Source organism: Chenopodium album, chromosome 2 (assembly GCF_948465745.1).
Source record: "Chenopodium album chromosome 2, dcCheAlbu1.1, whole genome shotgun sequence".
Classification (NCBI taxonomy): Eukaryota; Viridiplantae; Streptophyta; class Magnoliopsida; order Caryophyllales; family Amaranthaceae; genus Chenopodium; species Chenopodium album.
The window spans coordinates 64,333,962-64,354,087 of record NC_137835.1 but is presented as its reverse complement, the minus strand read 5'-3'; the positions used below and the strand labels follow the sequence as shown (position 1 = coordinate 64,354,087).

The window sequence follows — 20,126 nt, the reverse complement described above, 5'->3', positions numbered from 1 at the left end:
TAAAACTGAACAATTTATACGTGATTCGATACTGAAAAACTACTATAAAATAACATCATTCTAAAGAAAGAGAGAGTGCAGGTAGTGCTATCTACATATGAGTGTAGGCACAAATTTGTACTTTAATGTACACAAAGACTATCTAAGATTTCATTATACAATCCTATAAAATTTTCTATTTGCACTAAAGTGACATTTTATAATGATAAGAAACAATTTCTAGAACTAAGATTAATGTTGAAGAAGGCATTGTACGGGAGGATGCCGACAAAGACATTAATTAGTCGATAACAAACCTGTTAATTACCATAATTGCTCAATATCCATAACGGCCTTTCTCTCGGCCACACAGAGTGCTGCTCCAGACCACGTAGGCACCTGCTACCTACAAGGTCGGTTTGCCACCTACGCTGATAGGTGGCAACAGCTTGGTTGTCTTCCTATATATACCCAATCACATTTCCATAATGAAGGTACAATCTCTTATCCTTTCTTTCTCTTATTCCTTCTTCTCAAATTGCTAACTTTAGCATCGGAGCGGTTATTTTCGAATAACCCCCCAGGCTAGCTAATTTGTGTTGACTGTGCAGACATCGAATTGGACGGTAAACCTTTACCAACCCCAAGACATCACGGCATCGGAACTCACCCGGAACAGGCATAAACTATAAAACCAACATCAATCTATTGAGAAAAATACTATTTACAAATACATGATTCTCTCTCTAATCTTATACAAAGTCATCCATACAAGTAAAGTCTTGCTTGTATGTGCTACGAACTAAACTTAATACAACTAAGACGTACAGTGCTGGAAAATTAAGCATGCTTAAAAGGTACCTTGGTACATGCTTTACATTGCACAATATCAAAATTTGGTGTTAATAGCTTTAAATTAGACATTCAACCAAGTACATAAATCAATGATTGGCTCTTAATTAAATGCGAGCAAAGAAATTCAGTATACTACTTTTTTTATTTCCTGAAGCTTTGCAGGTGCTTATCTTACCTTTTTTCAGAGCTTTAAACTGTTCTTTGTTGTCAACTAACGTCTGAATTGTAGAGTTTACACTGTCCTGGGAATCAAGAGTTGGCCTTCTCAACTCGAGTTGATCATCCTCAGTCACTGTTGACTTTGTTGTAGGGGTAGTTTCTATGTTCTCTGAATGAAGTTTCCTTTTTCGGAATGGATTATTGTCAGGTGTCTTTACCGGAAACTCCTCAGAAACAATAGAGATTTCTTCATCATTGTGAGCCTCTGATGCAAGGACTAAATTTGAAAGAGCTGCAGCTTCATCCGAGAAATTTTTTTCCTTCAAGACTTGTCTAGGGGCCGTCATAGTACTTGTGCCTATAAATACAATGGCATTATTGTCTGGTCAGTTTGTGTAACATATATTTAGACTTTCAAAAGTAAAACAGGATATTCTTTGATGATCAACTTACTTGAAATGCTTCTCTCTTTTTTACTTAGGTATGAATATACAGCAAAACAGCTCTGTTCTTGTTTCTCTTTGTCCCCATGAACTTCGAATGCTGGATAAGGTTTCGCTGCTCCTGTTTGCAGTAATCGTTGCAGCTACATGTTATTTTCAAAATCATATCTTAAAATAATAATTATAGGGTCTTTTCTCCACCGGTATTTCAAGGCAGGGGTGGTAAAAAATAGAGGGAAATAAACTTACGATGCTTATTTCCTTTATTGGTCTGTTGAGATAAAGCAGAACGAGTCTCTACAGCATCTGCTGGATCAGGCACCTCACACTGATCAATTTCAGCCAATCCAGAATTTTTCTGGCTCAGTGAACACTCGTAAGCTTCCATTGTAGAGGGGTCTAAATTACCTTCAGCAATAGCAGTTGAAATTGACGGAGGAATGATTCTGATAGTTTTCACCAGTGGTTAAAGAAGAAGCGAGTGTGCAGCACTTATACACAGACACAAGTAAACAACCTTAGGAATGTTAACTTTTTATGTCTTTTCATTTAAGGTTTCTCAATAAGCTAGGTTTTGTCAGTGATCTTACAGCACAGCTTCCATGCAACCACTTGCAAAAACATCATTTCAGATACAGAAGCTTAGACACTACTCCTAAGAGCAGTGGTAAATTCACACTCGGTATTTGAATAACATGTCCAATGTCAATGGACATTTTGAGGTTATTTCTAATAATTTTTTTATCTAGAGGCATTTTGAGGTTTTCCTGACTTAGTTGTAAGAAGGCAGTTTTGGAATGAAAATAGGATCAAATGGTTCTATCCTGGAGTAGACAAAAGTTCCTCCTTACTGTAGTAAATATTAAAATGTGGATTATTCAGTCTCATGTTCAAATAACCTTCTCCATATAAGAGGTATATGATTATTGGCATATGCATCTCCAATGAGCCTAGTTAAAGGGAAGCAATGAGAAGGATACGGTCCCAAGAAAAAAATTTCTCCTCCGAGTGACTCCAAAAGTGTTTCTGGGAGTTCTTTCATGTGCTCAACTTTCTTCTTTTCTCTATTATATCTAGGAAAAACATCAGCAGTAAGCAAGAATAGAAGAGGTAAATCTACCATTACCATACGTGAGAATTCATACTTAAATGAGAACTGATTTAAAATTTAGAACATGTGAGTAAAAATTTAGAAAATATGAGTTAAAATTTAGAACATGCGAGTTAAAATTTAGAACATGTGACTTAAATTAAAATTTTGAACATATGATTAATAATTTAGAACATTGGTGTGAATAATATGTTTACAACATCTGATTTAAGAATAAGAACAAGTGATTAAAAATTTATAAAATTTGCTTTATGAAATTTTAAACATATGAGTAAAATTTAGACATCTGATTTAAGATTATGAACATGTGAATAAAAATTTAGAACAAACTGATATAGAATATAGAAAGTGTGAGTAAAGAATTTAGAACATACGAGTAAAAAAATTGAACATACACTTTAAAATCTGGAACATATAATTAAAAATCTTAAAATACACGTTTTAAAATTTAGAAAATATAAGTTAAAATTTAGGAACAAGTTATTTAAAATTTATGACATCAAACTTAACTAATTTATGGTTTAGAACATGTAAGTACTAAATTAGAACATTTGATTTAATTTAGAACACCTAAGGAAAAGTTTAGAAAATCAGATTTATAATTTAAAATATATGAGTAAAAATTTAGAACATAAAGAGTGTTCACACATGAGAAAAATTCTCACATAAGAAAATTTCTCATGAGAGTCTTCCCCTATATATATACATATACATACATACATATATATATATATATATATATATATATACATATACATATATAGGGGAGGGATCCGGTGAGAATAGGTCCATATGTGAGAATTCATACTTATATGAGAACTGATTTAAAATTTAGAACATGTGAGTAAAATTTTAGAACATGTGAGTAAAAATTTAGAACATGCGAGTTAAAATTTAGAACATATGACTCAAATTAAAATTCTGAACATATGAGTAATAAATTAGAACATTTGTGTGAGTAATATGTTTAGAATATCTGATTTTAGAATTAGAACAAGTGATTAAAAATTTAAAAAATTTGCTTTATGAAATTTTAAACATATGAGTAAAATTTAGAACATCTGACTTAAGATTATGAACATGTGAATAAAAATTTAGAACAAACTGATATAGAATATAGAAAGTGTGAGTAAAGAATTTAGAACATACGTGTAAAAAAAAATAGAACATACGTTTTAAAATCTGGAACATATAATTAAAAATCTTAGAACACACGTTTTAAAATTTAGAACATATAAGTTAAAATTTTGGAACAAGTTATTTAAAATTTATGACATCAAACTTAACTAATTTATGGTTTAGAACATGTGAGTACTAAATTAGAACATTTGATTTAATTTAGAACACCTAAGGAAAAGTTTAGAACATCAGATTTAAAATTTAAAACATACGAGTAAAAATTTAGAACATAAAGAGTGTTCTCACATATGAAAAATTCTCACATAAGAAAAATTCTCACAAGAGCCTTCCCCTACATATATAATATATATAAATATATATATATATATATATATATATATATATATATATATATATATATATATATAATATATATATATATATATATGTAGGAAACTGGGAAACTGCCAACTTGTGAGGTAGCCCTTTGAGTATCATTTTCTTACATTGTAGCATGTTGGAACACCGCCACTGCTTCCTTGAAAGATCTTGCATAATCATCAGGCACTTGCTTACCCTTGTCAGTCTTTAAAACTGATAGCACCTGCAAGAGTAGACGAGCAGGAGGAAAATAGAGTGTTACGGCTAGTTGAGATAGCTCAAATGTTATGACGTTAAATGATGCACCATTGCCTGCAACAGAGAATCTATCATACAAGAAGTCAATGGCAGAGTTCAGGTTATAAAACCAGAACCAAGCAAGCAGGTGAAGGAGGATGCCATGCTAGCCATTTTATTCTGATATGTAGACTCTTAAAACTTAAAAGACTAACACAGAGGGGGTCTAGCACTCTAGCCTGCAATCCATGGGTTTAGGTATCTGATTAAATTTAAGATAATTAAGGCTAACATGGATCCATAAGGACAGTCTTTGATAAATTCACAATAGTTCAACATGACAAATTGGACGTATTGATTTTTGTTCTTTTTTTTTTCAGATTTTAGCCAACAAAGCAGAGCTATAAGGAAAAGCTTCAAGCTAATGAAAAGGGAAATATTCTTACAAGTTCACAGCAACAGTTGAGTTCCATTCACACTAAAGAAACAATTGATGGGAAATCAGCATTCTTGTTAGAGAAAGGCAGTTATTGTATTTTCAAAATCCTTTTGTAATTGTTTGAGAGTACTAGCTCAGATCTGTAAATTAAGTACTTAAAAGATGTAAGACTATAGAAAGCTAACGTAATACTGAGAAGAGGGCATAGCCACTTATAGAAAATATTTCAAGAGTTATGCTCTTTAAAAGCTGGTTGTATTCAACAGTGAGGAAGGTCTAAATTTCTGAAGGGTGAAGCTCCAAAGATCCATTTTATATCTAGACAGCTTAGGTAATTTTATTTGACTTCCTTTAGCCTCATATATACATAAATTCAATTGCAATAATTTTAATCCAATTTACTTCTTTTCTCTTCTTTCAATCAAATTTCCGGAGTATTATTTCCATTCTGCAAGAAAAACATTCTGAGAGAAATAAACATGAAATCTAGAGTTATCCTAAGGGCTTATTATCCTATAATGCAACAGCTAAGGAGATTCAAACAATTAGGGATCAAGAATTGTGTCGTTTAGTCTTATTTGAAACCTTGGATGAAGTGGAAAGAAGACAAATAAATCCTAATATGATTCTATGTCTGATCTCCTAGAGGATAAACACTCATAATTCTGATATGCTTGGCTGACAAAAGAGACTTACACGATCTATGTTGCGGTACTTTGAGACCAGCGCATGAGCTTTAACAATTCCAATACCAGGAATAGATGGAAGAAAATCACAGCCTGCCAAGACGCACATATCTGTGGGCAAAAATACCATAAATCACAATTTGAGTTCAAACATCTAGGAGAAAAAATATATATAAAAAAAAAAATGCCAGATAAAGTATAGAGGTTTCCTTGTTATCCCTCTACAAATACATAATACAGATGCTAATGCAAGTTATAGGGAAGAGATCCAGCTTAAATAAAGCATAAAAATTGTTTGAAAATACACCTATGAATAAATTGGTGTTGAAGTTTCGGAATGATGGTTTAATTTCTGCCGAGTTGAAAACCTTATCTATAATGATCTCCTCACCATTGCCAAATCGATCCATTTTAAAAATGATCTGTTCACCAGCGTATATAATTATGAGAAAACAAAGAATGAACCAACGATATGGAATTGGAAAGTTGCCAGTAAGCGGTATAACTCCCGTCTTCAGGGACAGAGAGTTGACGAAGTTCTTACAGATGGGCAACCATATGCCAACAGATCACTGTCCTCACTAATTATAGCCACGATACCACCATGTTCTTCTCCAAGGCTAGACAAGTATGCCAATTGTGCATCAGCTTCATATGGAGCAACAATAAACTCGACATTTTCTGTTTTCAAAGTCTGAACATAAGTACACAAGTGAGCCAATAATTTTATAGAAGCAGGTTACTAGGTTAGAAGCATCCAAAGAACAAACTCAAAAATATAAAAGCTCACATATTTAACGTGTCAATGAAAAGCAAAACATTACTTGGGTGAATGACATACCTGTATCAATAGGTGTGCCATAGATGGAGTGATGCTGATTGCTCTCTACAGAAAAGAACCAAACTTGTCAATGTTGGAGTTTATGCATTGCTTTACGCAGACACATATAAAGAGATGGATGGGACTTCAATCAATAATCAATATTATGGAGTACAAAGTGAATTTATTTGTTAATTAATCTTGCAAAGACTTAGTTAGGACTTAGGAGTTATACTTACAATTATAACAAAAAAACAAAAAAAACAAACAAAATTTAATAATTGTTTATGCTATCACATTTTCTGATAATAACATTCTGGCATTCTGCAAAAATAACTACAAGATTAATGTTCATAGTACTGCAAGATATTATATTATTAGCATATTACAAAGTAAACAATATGAGATATAAATCCCCTAAAGCAATTAAGCAACCGATCTGTGCCGGAACGGGTCCATTTTAACATTCCATTATGGAGTAAAAAGAAGATACTGGTTATTTAGGTTGATGTACATGATACTTTCAATGGTACAACCTGCAGACCAGCTCATAAGAACTGCAGGACAGGTTGCATTAGTTCCTCTACCAGTGCACTTCCTACTTTTGAAATTTATCTTAGAAGATCAACACTAATTTTAGTGTCTAACGAAGCCTGTTGAGGCTCTTGTATGTCTAAGAAGGAACAGAAAATAACCAGTAGCTACAACTTTTGTCCAGAGAGTAACAGAGTTCCATACTACTTCCATATAATTTGGTTCAAGTGTGTACAGTGTACTTGATAGCCGATCTAGAGCTCTCTTTTCTTAGCGATGTCAAAAACTATTTCTAATTGAAAAACACACAAAATATTCCTCATTTTTGTGAATCTGAAGAAGGTGAGACTCGTGAGAACCACTGAATTAGTGCATAAAAAAACTAAACCTAGCAACAAACATGCCAGTCATTTGAGAGTCAACTTGCACATTTTCTCTATTTTATAGGACTTCGTTTTTGAGGTCATTCAGAAATACGCACTTCACATCAAATTTAACAATAATTCCAAGTCCTGCTGACTCATTTGATGTCTTAGAAATTGCCAGAACTTGTAACAATAGTATAAATTAGCTATCTTAGGGCCAATAAATTAGTTTCATATGTGGGCATGAGAACTAGATACATTTACACTTTGATGATAGTTGGAAGTCCAAGGTAACCTAAAGTTTGATTTTTTTAAAAAATCCAAAAAAACCCTTATGTCAGGATAACGTTGAAGAACAGAAAAGAGGCTACAACCTTTTCAATCTCAACAACATCTTCTGATTGCTCCATATCATTTTTGTTTCTTCCACATCCAAAATATACCCTATTCTGAATTCTCCACGGTAGTTGTTGCAACACAACTAAGACTCGTAACACTTTTCTATTAGTCCTCAAGACTAAAAGCTATCACAAACTTACTGCATCGAGTGCAGGGGCCTGACTGTCCAAGTTATGGCCCTTCATAAGAGCTATTTACTGGCTTTAGTGTTCATAATTGTTATGAAATAGGACCTTTTTTGGGACTTTGAATTTGATTGAGGAACAATGCAAAGCTAAATGAGAAAGCAATTAAAAATGAACAAAATAAAACACACAAGATTTATAGTGGTTCACTCAAAATGAGCTACATCCACTTTTGGGGAGATTGGAGCTTGTATTACTCTTCAATGGAGGAAGAATTACAATGGAGAAAGATGGTGTTCTTGGTGAGCTAATTTAAGGTCTAAGTCTCACTTGTGTTTCTCTCTCATACTCTCTACAATGAAAAACAAGAGTATATATAGGGCAAGATGAATCAATGGTTAAGATTACATCCCGAGCAAAATAAGAAGAAATCGCAGCGCTGGAACAAGGGCTCGAAGGTTCAACCGAACCTACCCAGAGTTCGGTCGAACTTAGTGTGGTTCGGTCACACCTCCATAGGTTCGACCGAACCTACTCTAGAAATCAAAAGGGCATCAGTTCTGCCAAAAGAATCGACCGAACTTATTAAATGGTTCGGTCGAACTCCCCCTGCGCGGACAGCACTTCTTTAAACAGTCATAACTCCCTCGATTCTTAACCAAATCAAGCTTATGACCAGTCGTTGGAAAGCTCTTGAGAATAGCTATCACCTCCAACTTGAATCATCTCAATATCACTTTTAGATCTTGAGATATGCTCATTTTAAGTCAGCCCTTTCCATGCTTCTTTGCTTAAAGCTCCAAACACCATAATACTAAAGCATATATCAACATGGAGCATTCGAGGCACACATATAACAATTCTCCACCTTGACTCGCAATCCTCCACACTTCCTTTTAACTAGTAATCATCAACAATGAAGCTCCATCCCCAAACAAGCCCTTTAAGGGCTTACATCGAACATAAAGAGAGACCAACTAAGTCCACGCACAAAGTGAACTTAGTTGTAGGCAAAGATTTTGTCAACATGTCCGCTGGATTCTCCTCGGTACCAATCTTTTTCAAGAGTAACTCTTTCTTTGCAATCACATCTCGAACGAAGTTGTACTTAACATCAATGTGCTTGGTTCATTTATAAAATGTGTTTTGGTTCTTGGCTAAGTGAATTGCACTTTGGCTATCACCAAAAACAGACACCAAGCTTGAATATGAACTAAACTCACCCACTAGACCCTTAAGCCACTTTGCTTCCTTAAATGCCTCGGTAATGGCCATGAAGTCGGCTTCCGTAGTTGAAAGAGCTACAACATCTTGTAGCGAAGATTGCCAACTCACGGTCGTACCACCCAAAGTAAAAACATAACCGGATGTAGATTTCCGATCATCCAAGTCTCCTCCATAATCTGAATCACAATAGTCAACAAGTCCGTTTGAATCCCTTCCAAATTCAAGGCAAACGTTTGAGGTTCCTTTCAAGTACCTCAACAACCACTTCACGGCTTCCCAATGGACCTTTCCCGGTCTTGACATATACCGGCTCACCATGCTCACCGCATGAGCTGTATCCGGTCTTGAACATACCATGGCATACATCACACTTCCAACCGCACTTGTGTACGGAATGTGAGCCATATCTTTCTCTTCTTCTTTGGATTGAGGACAAAGCTCTTTTGAGAGCTTAAAGTGAGAACCCAATGGAGTGGACACGGGTTTTGCATGCATCATGGAGAAACGCTCAAGCACCTTCTCTATGTATCTTCTTTGACTAAGATACAACACATTCGCACTCCTATCACGAATGATCTCCATACCAAGAATCTTCTTGGCTTCACCAAGATCTTTCATATCAAACTCACTACTCAACAACCTTTTCAAGTTGTTAACCTCAATCATATTCTTGCAAGCCACCAACATATCATCTACATATAAGAGTAAGTAGATAAAAGAACCACCTTCAAGTTCTTTGAAGTAAACACAACTATCAAATGAACTCCTTGTGAACTCATGTGCCAACATGAACGAATCAAATCGTTTGTACCATTGCCTTGGAGATTGCTTCAAACCATACAAGGACTTCACAAGACGGCATACATGATCTTCCTTTCCAACCACCTCAAACCCTTCCGGTTGACTCATGTAGATCTCTTCCTCCAATTCACCATGGAGAAATGCGGTCTTCACATCAAGTTGGTGTAGCTCCAAATCTTCAATAGCTACCAAGGCAAGCAACACCCTTATGGATGAGTGTTTCACAACCGGTGAGAAAACTTCATGAAAGTCAATGCCTTCAATTTGCGTGAAACCCTTTGCAACAACTCTTGCCTTGTAGATAGGACCGCCCAATTCCGGTGTACCTTCTTTCTTCTTGTACACCCACTTGCACCCAACAATTCTCTTGCCTTTTGGTGCACAACATAGCTCCCAAGTATTGTTCTTACTTAAAGATTTCATCTCTTGCTTCATGGCTATTAACCACTTACCGGCATCGGATTGAGACATTGCTTCTTTAAAGGAGCATGGATCATCATTGTTGGTCTCAACTTGACTTGCAACGGTGAGAGCATATTGGACATAATCACACTCCTCGATGTATCTACTTGGAGGCTTGATTTGTCTTTTTGCTCTCTCTTCGGCAATGGACTTCTTTTGGGTTTGTGGTGTTGCTTCACGAGGTCTCCTTGGAGAGGGACCATCTTCATGATGTGGATGCTCATAATCGAGCTCCACCTCCTCCTCGGTATCATGGTGTGTACCTACATCATCATTACATATAGAAATCTCCTTTTCGAGAGCAATCATACATGTTTCATCAAAGATTACATCTCTAGAAGTTATAACTCTTCTAGATTGGGTACACCATACTCTATAACCCTTAACACCTAAACCATAGCCTATAAAAATACATTTTTTAGCTCTAGGTTCAAGTTTACCATCATTTACATGAATAAAAGCCGGACAACCAAATACTTTCAAAGTAGAATAATCAACGGGCTTTCCGTACCATACCTCCTGTGGTGACTTGAAGTTAAGGGCCGAGTGAGGAGAGCGATTCACCAAGTAACAAGCCGTTGACACGGCTTCCGCCCAAAAAGATTTCCCCATATTTGCTTGTGCCACACCTTGCTCTCTCTAGGAGAGTTCTATTCATTCTCTCCGCAACCCCATTTTGTTGAGGTCTACCCACACAAGTTCGATGCCGCACAATGCCATTCTTGGAACAATACTTTGTGAACTTCTTTTCAACAAACTCTAGACCATTATCGGTCCTCAAGGTCTTGATTCTTTTCTCGGTCTTCTTCTCAATCATGGTCTTCCAATCAAGGAAAACATCAAATACATCATCTTTATGCTTGATGAAGAATGACCAAACTTTCCTAGAAAAATCATCAACCATAGTGAGCAAATAATTGCAACCACCAATAGAAGGGACTTTAGAAGGACCCCACAAATCCGAATGGATGTAGTCAAGAATCCCTTTGGTGTTGTGAATTGCGGGTTTGAAGCTAACCCGCTTATGTTTACCATACACACAATGCTCACAAAAGCCAAGGTTCCCAAGCTTCAAGCTTCCAAAACGACCTTGCTTACAAAGCTCCGACATACCGTGTTCCCCCATATGGCCAAGTCTCGAATGCCATAACTTGGTCTCACTATCACTCATAGTACCCGTGGAAACATTTTCCGAGCCAACCATGGTGGATCCTTGTAATGTATACAAGCTACCCACTTTTGAACCTTTCATCAACACAAGAGCACCTTTGACAATCTTCAAAACTCCACCTTCCGCTATGTACTTGCACCCATTAGTGTCAAGGGTGCAAAGAGATATCAAATTCTTCTTGAGCTCCGGAACATGACGAACTTTAGTTAAGGTTCTCACAACACCGTCAAAAATTTTGATGGCGACCGTCCCAATTCCAATCACTTTGCAAGTAGCATTGTTTCCCATTGTGACATTACCTCCATTATACTCCTCATAAGAGCTAAAGAGATCCTTGTTGGGGGTCATATGAAAAGAGCAACCCGAATCTAAAATCCATTCATCCTTTCCCTTGAATTTCCCATGAGTGGCAACCAATGCACCACTATCACTATCGGTGTCAACATAACTAGCCTCGGCGGTAGTTTGAGAGTCTTTGCCCTTTGTGTTCTTAGCATCACCATTTCCCAATTGTTTCTTTTGCCACTTCCAACATTCCGTTTTAGTGTGGCCCTTAATGCGACAATAATTGCAAGTCTTGTTACGATTAGGATTCGGTTTCTTTGACTTAGACCGACCCTTATTCTTCCCCCCATTACCATTACTAGTAGAACCCTTTTCAAAGGTTCTACCTCTCACAAACAAACCATCATTGGAGTTATTAGATGATTTAGAAATTAATTGATTATCAATTAAGTCCCTTTGGGTCAAAGCATCTCTAACATCATCTATACTCAAGTCATCTCTACCATACAAGATAGTTTCACGAAAATGCTTGTAAGAAGGTGGTAATGAACATAACAAGTAAATTGCAAGATCTTCATCATCCAATGTCACATCAATATTTTGAAGATCCATGACAATCGAGAAAAAATATCTAAATGAGACTTAAGTGAATTACCTTCCTCAAGGCGGAGATCATAGAGTCTACTCTTGAGTAGTAGACGGTTGGTGACACTCTTTGCCATGTAAAGAGACTCCAACTTTGTCCATAGCTCCTCCGCGGTAGTTTCATTGGCAACTTCCCTCAATACTTCGTTCGAGAGAAAAAGTTGTATAGCCGACAAAGCCTTCAAGTCAATCTCTTCCCACTTTTCTTCCGTCATGGTTAACGGTTTTTCTTCTTGCCCATCAAGGGCCTTGTGCACACCATTTTCTATCAAAATAGCTTTCATCTTTAATTTCCAAAGGCCAAACTTAATTGACCTATCAAACTTCTCAATGTCTAGCTTCATTGTTGACATGAGTACTCAATACTCAAAACAAGAAATCAAACAATCAACCCCAAAAACAACCTAAGCTCTTGATACCAATTGTTATGAAATATGACCTTTTTTGGGACTTTGAATTTGATTGAGGAACAATGCAAAGCTAAATGTAGCAATTAAAAATGAACAAAATAAAACACACAAGATTTATAGTGGTTCACTCAAAATGAGCTATATCCACTTTTGGGGAGATTGGAGCTTGTATTACTCTTCAATGGAGGAAGAATTACAATGGAGAAAGATGGTGTTCTTGGTGAGCTAATTTAAGGTCTAAGTCTCACTTGTGTTTCTCTCTCATACTCTCTACAATGAAAAACAAGAGTATATATAGGGCAAGATGAATCAACAGTTAAGATTACATCCCGAGCAAAATAAGAAGAAATCGCAACGCTGGAACAAGGGCTCGAAGGTTCAACCGAACCTACCCAGAGTTCGGTCGAACTTAGTGTGGTTCGGTCACACCTCCATAGGTTCGACCGAACCTACTCTAGAAATCAAAAGGGCATCAGTTCTGCCAAAAGAATCGACCGAACTTATTAAATGGTTCGGTCGAACTCCCCCTGCGCGGACAGCACTTCTTTAAACAGTCATAACTCCCTCGATTCTTAACCAAATCAAGCTGATGACCAGTCGTTGGAAAGCTCTTGAGAATAGCTATCACCTCCAACTTGAATCATCTCAATATCACTTTTAGATCTTGAGATATGCTCATTTTAAGTCAGCCCTTTCCATGCTTCTTTGCTTAAAGCTCCAAACACCATAATACTAAAGCATATATCAACATGGAGCATTCGAGACACACATATAACAATAATGAATCCTAATGACAAAAAGAGTACAACAAGTACAAAACTAAGTAATGTTTATCTCAAACATTTCCATATTCCACATTGTAAATATTGAAGCGATAGCCACATCTACACAACTAGACATAGTGGAACAAAGAATTTTTCAAACGTTGCAGGGTCAGACTTTTTTTCTATAATCCTGTGCTCTGAAACTTGCAAAGTCGGTCAACATAAAAAATAAAGAATCCAAGATGTACTAGCTTGGTTAGTATATCTCAGATATATCTCGGCATGGTTATATCCAAATAATATAAAACATTCCTCACAAATAACTTGATATGTTAACTACTTAACTCTCCATGTATGCTGCAAGCAGCCCATTTCTTTTTCAACTAATGTAGCTAAAAATTAAGCAAAGATACCAGCAGAAGAATAAAATTAGCCATCAAACTACTAAACATGAGAGAAACTAGGCTGATTAACATAATTTAATAAGTAACAAAACAATTCAAAACAGGAATAATCACGAATGCATCCGATAAACAAAGGAGATTCATCGAAATCACACAAAGAGAGATTAATCTAACCTGAAAGAGTTCAATGGCACCACCAACATTCCCCTCGTTAAGTTTCTCCATTGCCATTTCCTTGTTAACTTTTCTTCTCCTGAATCAATATATAGTATGACAGACCAATTAGTGTCTACTACAACCATAAATTAAGCACATATAACACGAGATCGGTTCCGCATTCGAGCAAGCGGTATTAAAACATGCCTGTATCGCTCGTTCTCAGTCCCGGCTTTACAAGGAATGTTCCCACCATCAAAAACCACAACTGGGGTAATCTTATGGTGCTTTAGTAACTTAATTCTGTGCATGAAATAATTAATGTATTGCAGTTTCTTTTCTCCCTCTGAATTTAAACTCAGCTCCATGCTACACGAGTATGCTGTAAAATAAAATAAAATAAAATAAAATAAAATAAAAAATCAATTATACTTCTAAAAACTAAACCCATTTGAACTCCAATTAGAATAAAAAAATAAATTACATAGCAATAATTGGTACCTCCTCTGTGAAGCCAAGCATAAGCATCAATACCCACCTGCAAAAAAAATAAAATATATTAAGTCCGATAAATTGAATAGCAAAAATTCTTATATGTGACGAGGCACACTATTAATTGATGGTGTGACGAATGTAAAAGAAAGGGAAAATACTCGTTTGCCGGCGTATTTTCGAACGTGGATGGGCTCGGTGTATGGTTTAAGAAATCTGAGAAGATCTTTGATGCCCATTATTGAGGGTGTTGTGGTGGTGGAGAGGCGGAGACGACAATGGCGGGAAGAAATGGGGTGAAAATGTGGATTCTACTGAATGACTTAGTAGTCAGTCAGTCTGTGACGGTATGTTTTGTGTGGTTGAAATGAGAATACAACAACTGGGTTTCTGGGTTATTTGGTTTGGTATTGTGTGAACCGGAGTTTAACTAATATTTACCGGGAATCAAATTCGAATTGGGGAAACAATTAAAATTAAACCGCGCTCTTTTGTTTCTCCTAATAGGACTTGTGTACTTTTTTTTTTTTTAAAGGAAGCTTAGGCATATCAATCATCAATAATATCATATTATATCATATCATATTATTCTATTATATAACTAATATATAAAGCTAAACTTTTAGTCAGGTGAAAAAGCAGCGACACTTGGAGTTTTAAATAAAATTCACAAGATAAAAAAGTTAGTTTAGAATATTATTTGGATAAAATTATTAGTTTAGATTTTTATTTTCGATAAAATACCAATGTTTTAGATGTACAAATTGAATTATTAATTTATTCAAAAAAAATTATTAGATAATTATTTTAAAACATTATCAGATAAATTTATTTTTTATATCATAATATTTTATTAGAGCGAAGGAAGTAGATCAACGCGTAAAACATACATTTATAATATATACTAATCGGTTAAAATAATATAATTCAAAATGTAATAGAATTTTATTACTATGTAGACCTATCAATTAGGATCGGGTCATGAGTCATCTCGGATTAGATCACTTCAGGTTATGAGTCAAGAAATGTTCAACCCTTGCCCAAAGTTTTGGGTTCGGGTCAACCCAACGAGCTTTGAACATTTATTTTATTTAATTTATTTTTTGCTATTTTTAATTTTTTTAACGGATTAAATCGAACATTTCCACCAACATTATTATTAGTCATTACATGACTACTAGATAGCTAATCATCACAAAATCACATCAATTTCTACCTATTTTTGTATCAATGATACATCTAAAAATTTGATATACAGATTAATTCAATAAACAACCCGGGCATCGCACTAGGCACAAAACTAGTACTATAGTAATCACCAAAAATATCTCATAAGTACACTAGTCACGTTCATAATTAATATTTTCCCGTCAAAACATTTTTTTTGCTTAACTAAGGCGGCCTATGCGCGCGATGCGCGCAGAAGAAGGGCTAGCTCTTGCAGATAAGTTATATTGGCGTGTACTTACACTTTTGATTTGGGTGGTAGACCTGGTAGTTTTAATATGTACTATTTGGTTTACGTGCGCCTATGCGGTGGCTTTGTACAAGTATAAGAAAGCCACTGAAATCTTTTATGATAATTATTTTTTAAAATCCTCAAATGTTTAACAATGTTATTTCAAATTTATTATAAATAATTTTTAATTGATTTACATCCCTTCATATCTTAAGCAATTGTTAATGTAAAACTTTTAATTGATTTACATGTTTTAATAATACCTAGCGTGTTTTTCTTCAAATGAATTTTATGTGACCTTTGGTAATACACTCATACAGAGTAATAATATGTGAAATGTTCGTTGTAGCTAAAAACATAATAATGTAAGTTCTTTAATTGTCTACGACCATCTAATATCTATATCTATATCTTATACTAAAGCAATAACCAATTAGTTATATTTTTCCTCTTAAATTCTCTCCATAATTAATACCCCATTTTTTTAAATCATCAATTTTCCTTGATTTTAGGAATTTAAAGTTTTTTATACCTCTTAATAACATCTGCTCAAATATCACTATTTAATATGAATCCCATTCAAATTTCATAACGTTGTTTATGTGCCATCAAACAATGTAAATTTCAAAAGCTAATAAGGCTTAGCAATAATTGCAATTAAAGGACGACAAGATTGTAAATAAGAAGAGCAACCATGAATAAGTGAAAATAAACAGTCTCTTGGTAGTAAACAGTCTCTTCGTACATACATTTTTTTTTTTTAAATAGTAATAATAACATATGAAGGATAAAGTATTAGAATATTTTTATTAAAAAAAAATTAAAAGTTTTTTGTGAAAAAAAAAAACTTTGAATTAATTAATGATATGTTTAATGATTAAAAAAAAACATTGAATGTATTATTCAGAGTAAACATATTAATGAGGGTAAAAAAGTAAATACACATTTTTGTACACATCTTTTTACATATTTTTGAGGGTATAGTTGGTAGCACACTAATCGTAAGAGTTATCTTCTATAGTAACCATATTAATGAGGGTAAAAAAGTAAATACATATTTTTGTACACATCTTTTTACATATTTTTGAGGTTATAGTTGGTAGCACACTATTCCTAAGAGTTATCTTCTACTTTTTATAAGGTAAGGAAAATATAATTAAGATAATTTATTTTTTTTAAAAAAAAAAAAAGAATCTACAGCCTAATAACCCTAAAATATAGAATAATAATGCACAACAACTTTAAATAAATAAAATAATAAACATTTGCCTTATAAATAAATAAGAAAATATTAAAAATAACATTATAGTAAATTAGTGATTTTTTTACCCTTTTCATAATCAATTCAATTGAAATTTATGGTTGCAAATAGAAAAGAAAATTTTGTCAGGAATAAGCCAACCTTTACGTGATTTTCTCAAAATAATTCAATCTTTGGATTAACTAAAAATAAGTTGACATTTAAGGGATATTTTCTTTTAATAAGTCAAATGACTTGCAACCTACAAACAAGTTATTTCTTTTTTTTTTATCATTTATTTTATCTATATTCAAATTTTTTTGTAAGGAAAGAATCCACCACTATTGATCATCCCCCTACCCCACTCCCACTTTGGTCCACCGCACAGTCGGCAAGACCACCGGCCTCCCGTAGAATTTCTTTCTTTCTCCGGTAACCTGCGAAAAGACGAATGTAAACCACTTGCAAACTATTTTGTACCTATTTAATTATTTATTCCGATTTGGGCAAACCGATTGAAGGGTGAATGTAAGAATACAATTTTGAACTGAGTGAATAACGCAATTTTCCATTCAATTGAAGGGTGAATTAACGACTTCTGGGGATATACATTTGAATTAGATGAATTATATTAACTGGCCGGTATTTATCAAAATCAGTCTTCATTTTTTTCTCACCTCCTAACCACCGGACACCGACTCACCGCAAACCCTCCCTCACCCCGAATCATCCCAACCTGAAGCATGTTAAAAAAAAAAAAGAGGGAGATGGGCAAGTAGAGGCGGCGATGGTGGGATGGAAGAAAGAGAAAGGGATCGTTGGTGGTGAGGGGGTGATTGACGGTGGTAGGCAAGGGGCCTGAGGTACATGTGATGTGACCAACGGGAGTGGGATGGAGGGTTGTTCCACGGTAGAGGGAGAGGAATTGAAATAAATAAATAAAAACAATTAGTTATGATTTATATTTTAAATGAGGTTTAAAAAAATAAAATGAACCAATAACGTTATGTGTAGATACCCATTTGTGTCTCCCCAAAACCAAACCCAGTGATGAGTACCTTTCATGTCGAATCATAATCGAATGAAGTGAAAGTGTGGAAAGTCTAATGTTGCGGTTAGTTTTTATTTCTTTTCTTTCTCTCTGTTTTTGAAAATATATTTTAAGAAAACAGTCAATCCAGTTTGGTTTGGTCCATGGCAAGGGTCCAATAATGGTGTAGTTGGGTCGGCTTCGAAAAGAGCTTTTCAACGATATATTATAAGCCCAATTCCAATGAATAATGAGGAAGTTATGGCCAAATTACTAAACTGGGCCCGGTTTGATCTTTATATGCGGCCCAATGATCTAGACGAGGGCCTAATATAGAATTATCATTCCTACTGTGAATAGGATTGATTATAGTCTTCTAGAATCTTCTAGAAGGTTCTTTTAAATCCTAATTTAATTAGCATTGATAAATTGACTTTAGTTGACTTTTTAAGAGTTTTAATCAGAATAAAAGAAGTGATTTTAAGGAAAATACTATTTTGCCCTCTCATACCGTTAAATTTTATCAAAAAATAAACACGGTTGGAAAATTATTTCTAGCGCCATATGACAGCTCTTTCGCCTGGCGACAGACCTGGCGTCGGGCGATAGGCGCGTGTTTGGCGTTGCGGTCGTGTTTTATTCTTTTCGAAACTCTGATTCGTTTTTTATCATGTCAAGATGATTATCTCTATAAATAGTCTCCTAAAACCTCCGTTTTAAATCATCAATTCTTAGGAATTCTTTCTTAACCAATTCTCATCAAGAATCTCTTAATTACTCTCTCTCTCTCTCTTTTCTAAACCAACCTTTTTACATACAAAATTCCGCATTCACAAGATCTAGAAACACCTAGCCAAATTCGAAGTTGCCTTCGCCCTAGACGTGAAAGGTTTAAATTTCTGAGGGTTTGGTCACAAATCTCTATTTCAATTATTTGAATTAATTGTTTGTTTATTATTTTCCTTGAAGTTACTAACACGTGTATTTTGTTATTAGAAAGAGGTACGAGGCATCCAAGTAAGTGCTGTAATTGTTTGCATTGATATTATGATATAGAAATCATGTTTATGTTGCTATTATGATTCCTAGTGTCATGTTAGGGTGTTTGATCTTCCTAGTATCATGTTTAGGGTAACAACTAAAATTTCTAATATCAAATATGACAATTGTGATTCCTACGATGCTTCATGTTCCCTTCATAATATTCATGTTAGTATCATGTTAGGGCTAAAGCTTTGATTTTTATTGTTTAGTGACATGCTAGGGTTTGTTATTAATCTTGTTAGTATCATGCCTAGGATCTTGCTATTATTATGCTTTAACATGATTATTTCAATTATGCTTGTTATTTCAATTATGATTAGTATGATTATTTTTTATGATGATTATGTTGCTTGATGTATTTATTTGTTATTGCTTGATTACGCCTTTTATGCATGTTTAAAGGGAATTTGGTACTTGTAATCACGCTTAATAAGATAATTAATAATCTTATTTAGGTTAATTTGATTATAGTTCAAGTGATCGCCAATAATAGATTTATTTGTGCATTAATATTAAACCAACATAGATTAAACAGGTTTAGGGTTAACCTATTGATTGCATGTTAGTCAGAAAGCGCACGTGAATACGAGAAGAATAAAGTAGAGGCCTATTATTAGGGCAGGTTCAATCTCTTTTAGGTTGGATTTGTACCTTCATCCCTGAACTACCAGTCATGGTTCCAAACCTATTGGAGTTAACGATCTCCTGGATCGTTAAGGGGTGTAACCTTCACCTCGTGAACGGTTTATAAGTTCCTAAAACTTTTTGGCGACTCTTTTGCTCTAGCTTCCTCCCTTTGGACGCCACCATGCTTAAGTGTGTGATCACAGTGGGGTTCAAGTTTGGGGTAATGCTTGGAATATTCCCTACATTATGACATGTAG

The 20,126-nt window shown here is 34.7% G+C and overlaps 1 protein-coding gene across 2 annotated transcripts; it reads right to left on the bottom strand.

Annotated features, from left to right (window-relative positions):
• Positions 1-668: 668 nt before the first annotated feature.
• Positions 669-14,986, bottom strand: LOC145586384 (exonuclease 1-like). Of its 2 annotated transcripts, none has more exons than XM_081643223.1 (13): positions 14,631-14,986; positions 14,479-14,515; positions 14,185-14,359; positions 13,996-14,074; positions 6,251-6,295; positions 5,954-6,103; positions 5,717-5,831; positions 5,420-5,520; positions 4,173-4,270; positions 2,417-2,500; positions 1,686-1,882; positions 1,447-1,557; positions 669-1,351 (listed from the first exon to the last, which is right to left on the bottom strand). In XM_081643223.1, exons 1-13 carry the CDS (start codon positions 14,706-14,708, stop codon positions 939-941), a joined length of 1,683 nt encoding a protein of 560 aa, XP_081499349.1. In that variant the 5' UTR covers positions 14,709-14,986; the 3' UTR covers positions 669-938. The 2 variants fall into 2 exon arrangements, with proteins under 2 accessions (XP_081499349.1, XP_081499341.1); XM_081643215.1 differs by having other exon boundaries at positions 2,417-2,509; positions 14,631-14,984.
• Between the last annotated feature and the right edge of the window lie 5,140 nt (positions 14,987-20,126).

Bases quoted from the DNA above. Each gene is read 5' to 3' on its own strand.
- LOC145586384 (XM_081643215.1), bottom strand. From the start codon at position 14,708: ATGGGCATCAAAGATCTTCTCAGATTTCTTAAACCATACACCGAGCCC. The intron at 6,104-6,250 runs GTATGTCATTCA...ACTTATGTTCAG, and splicing joins TGGCACACCTATTGATACAG to ACTTTGAAAACAGAAAATGT. The intron at 5,521-5,716 runs GTGTATTTTCAA...TTTTGCCCACAG, and splicing joins CAACACCAATTTATTCATAG to ATATGTGCGTCTTGGCAGGC.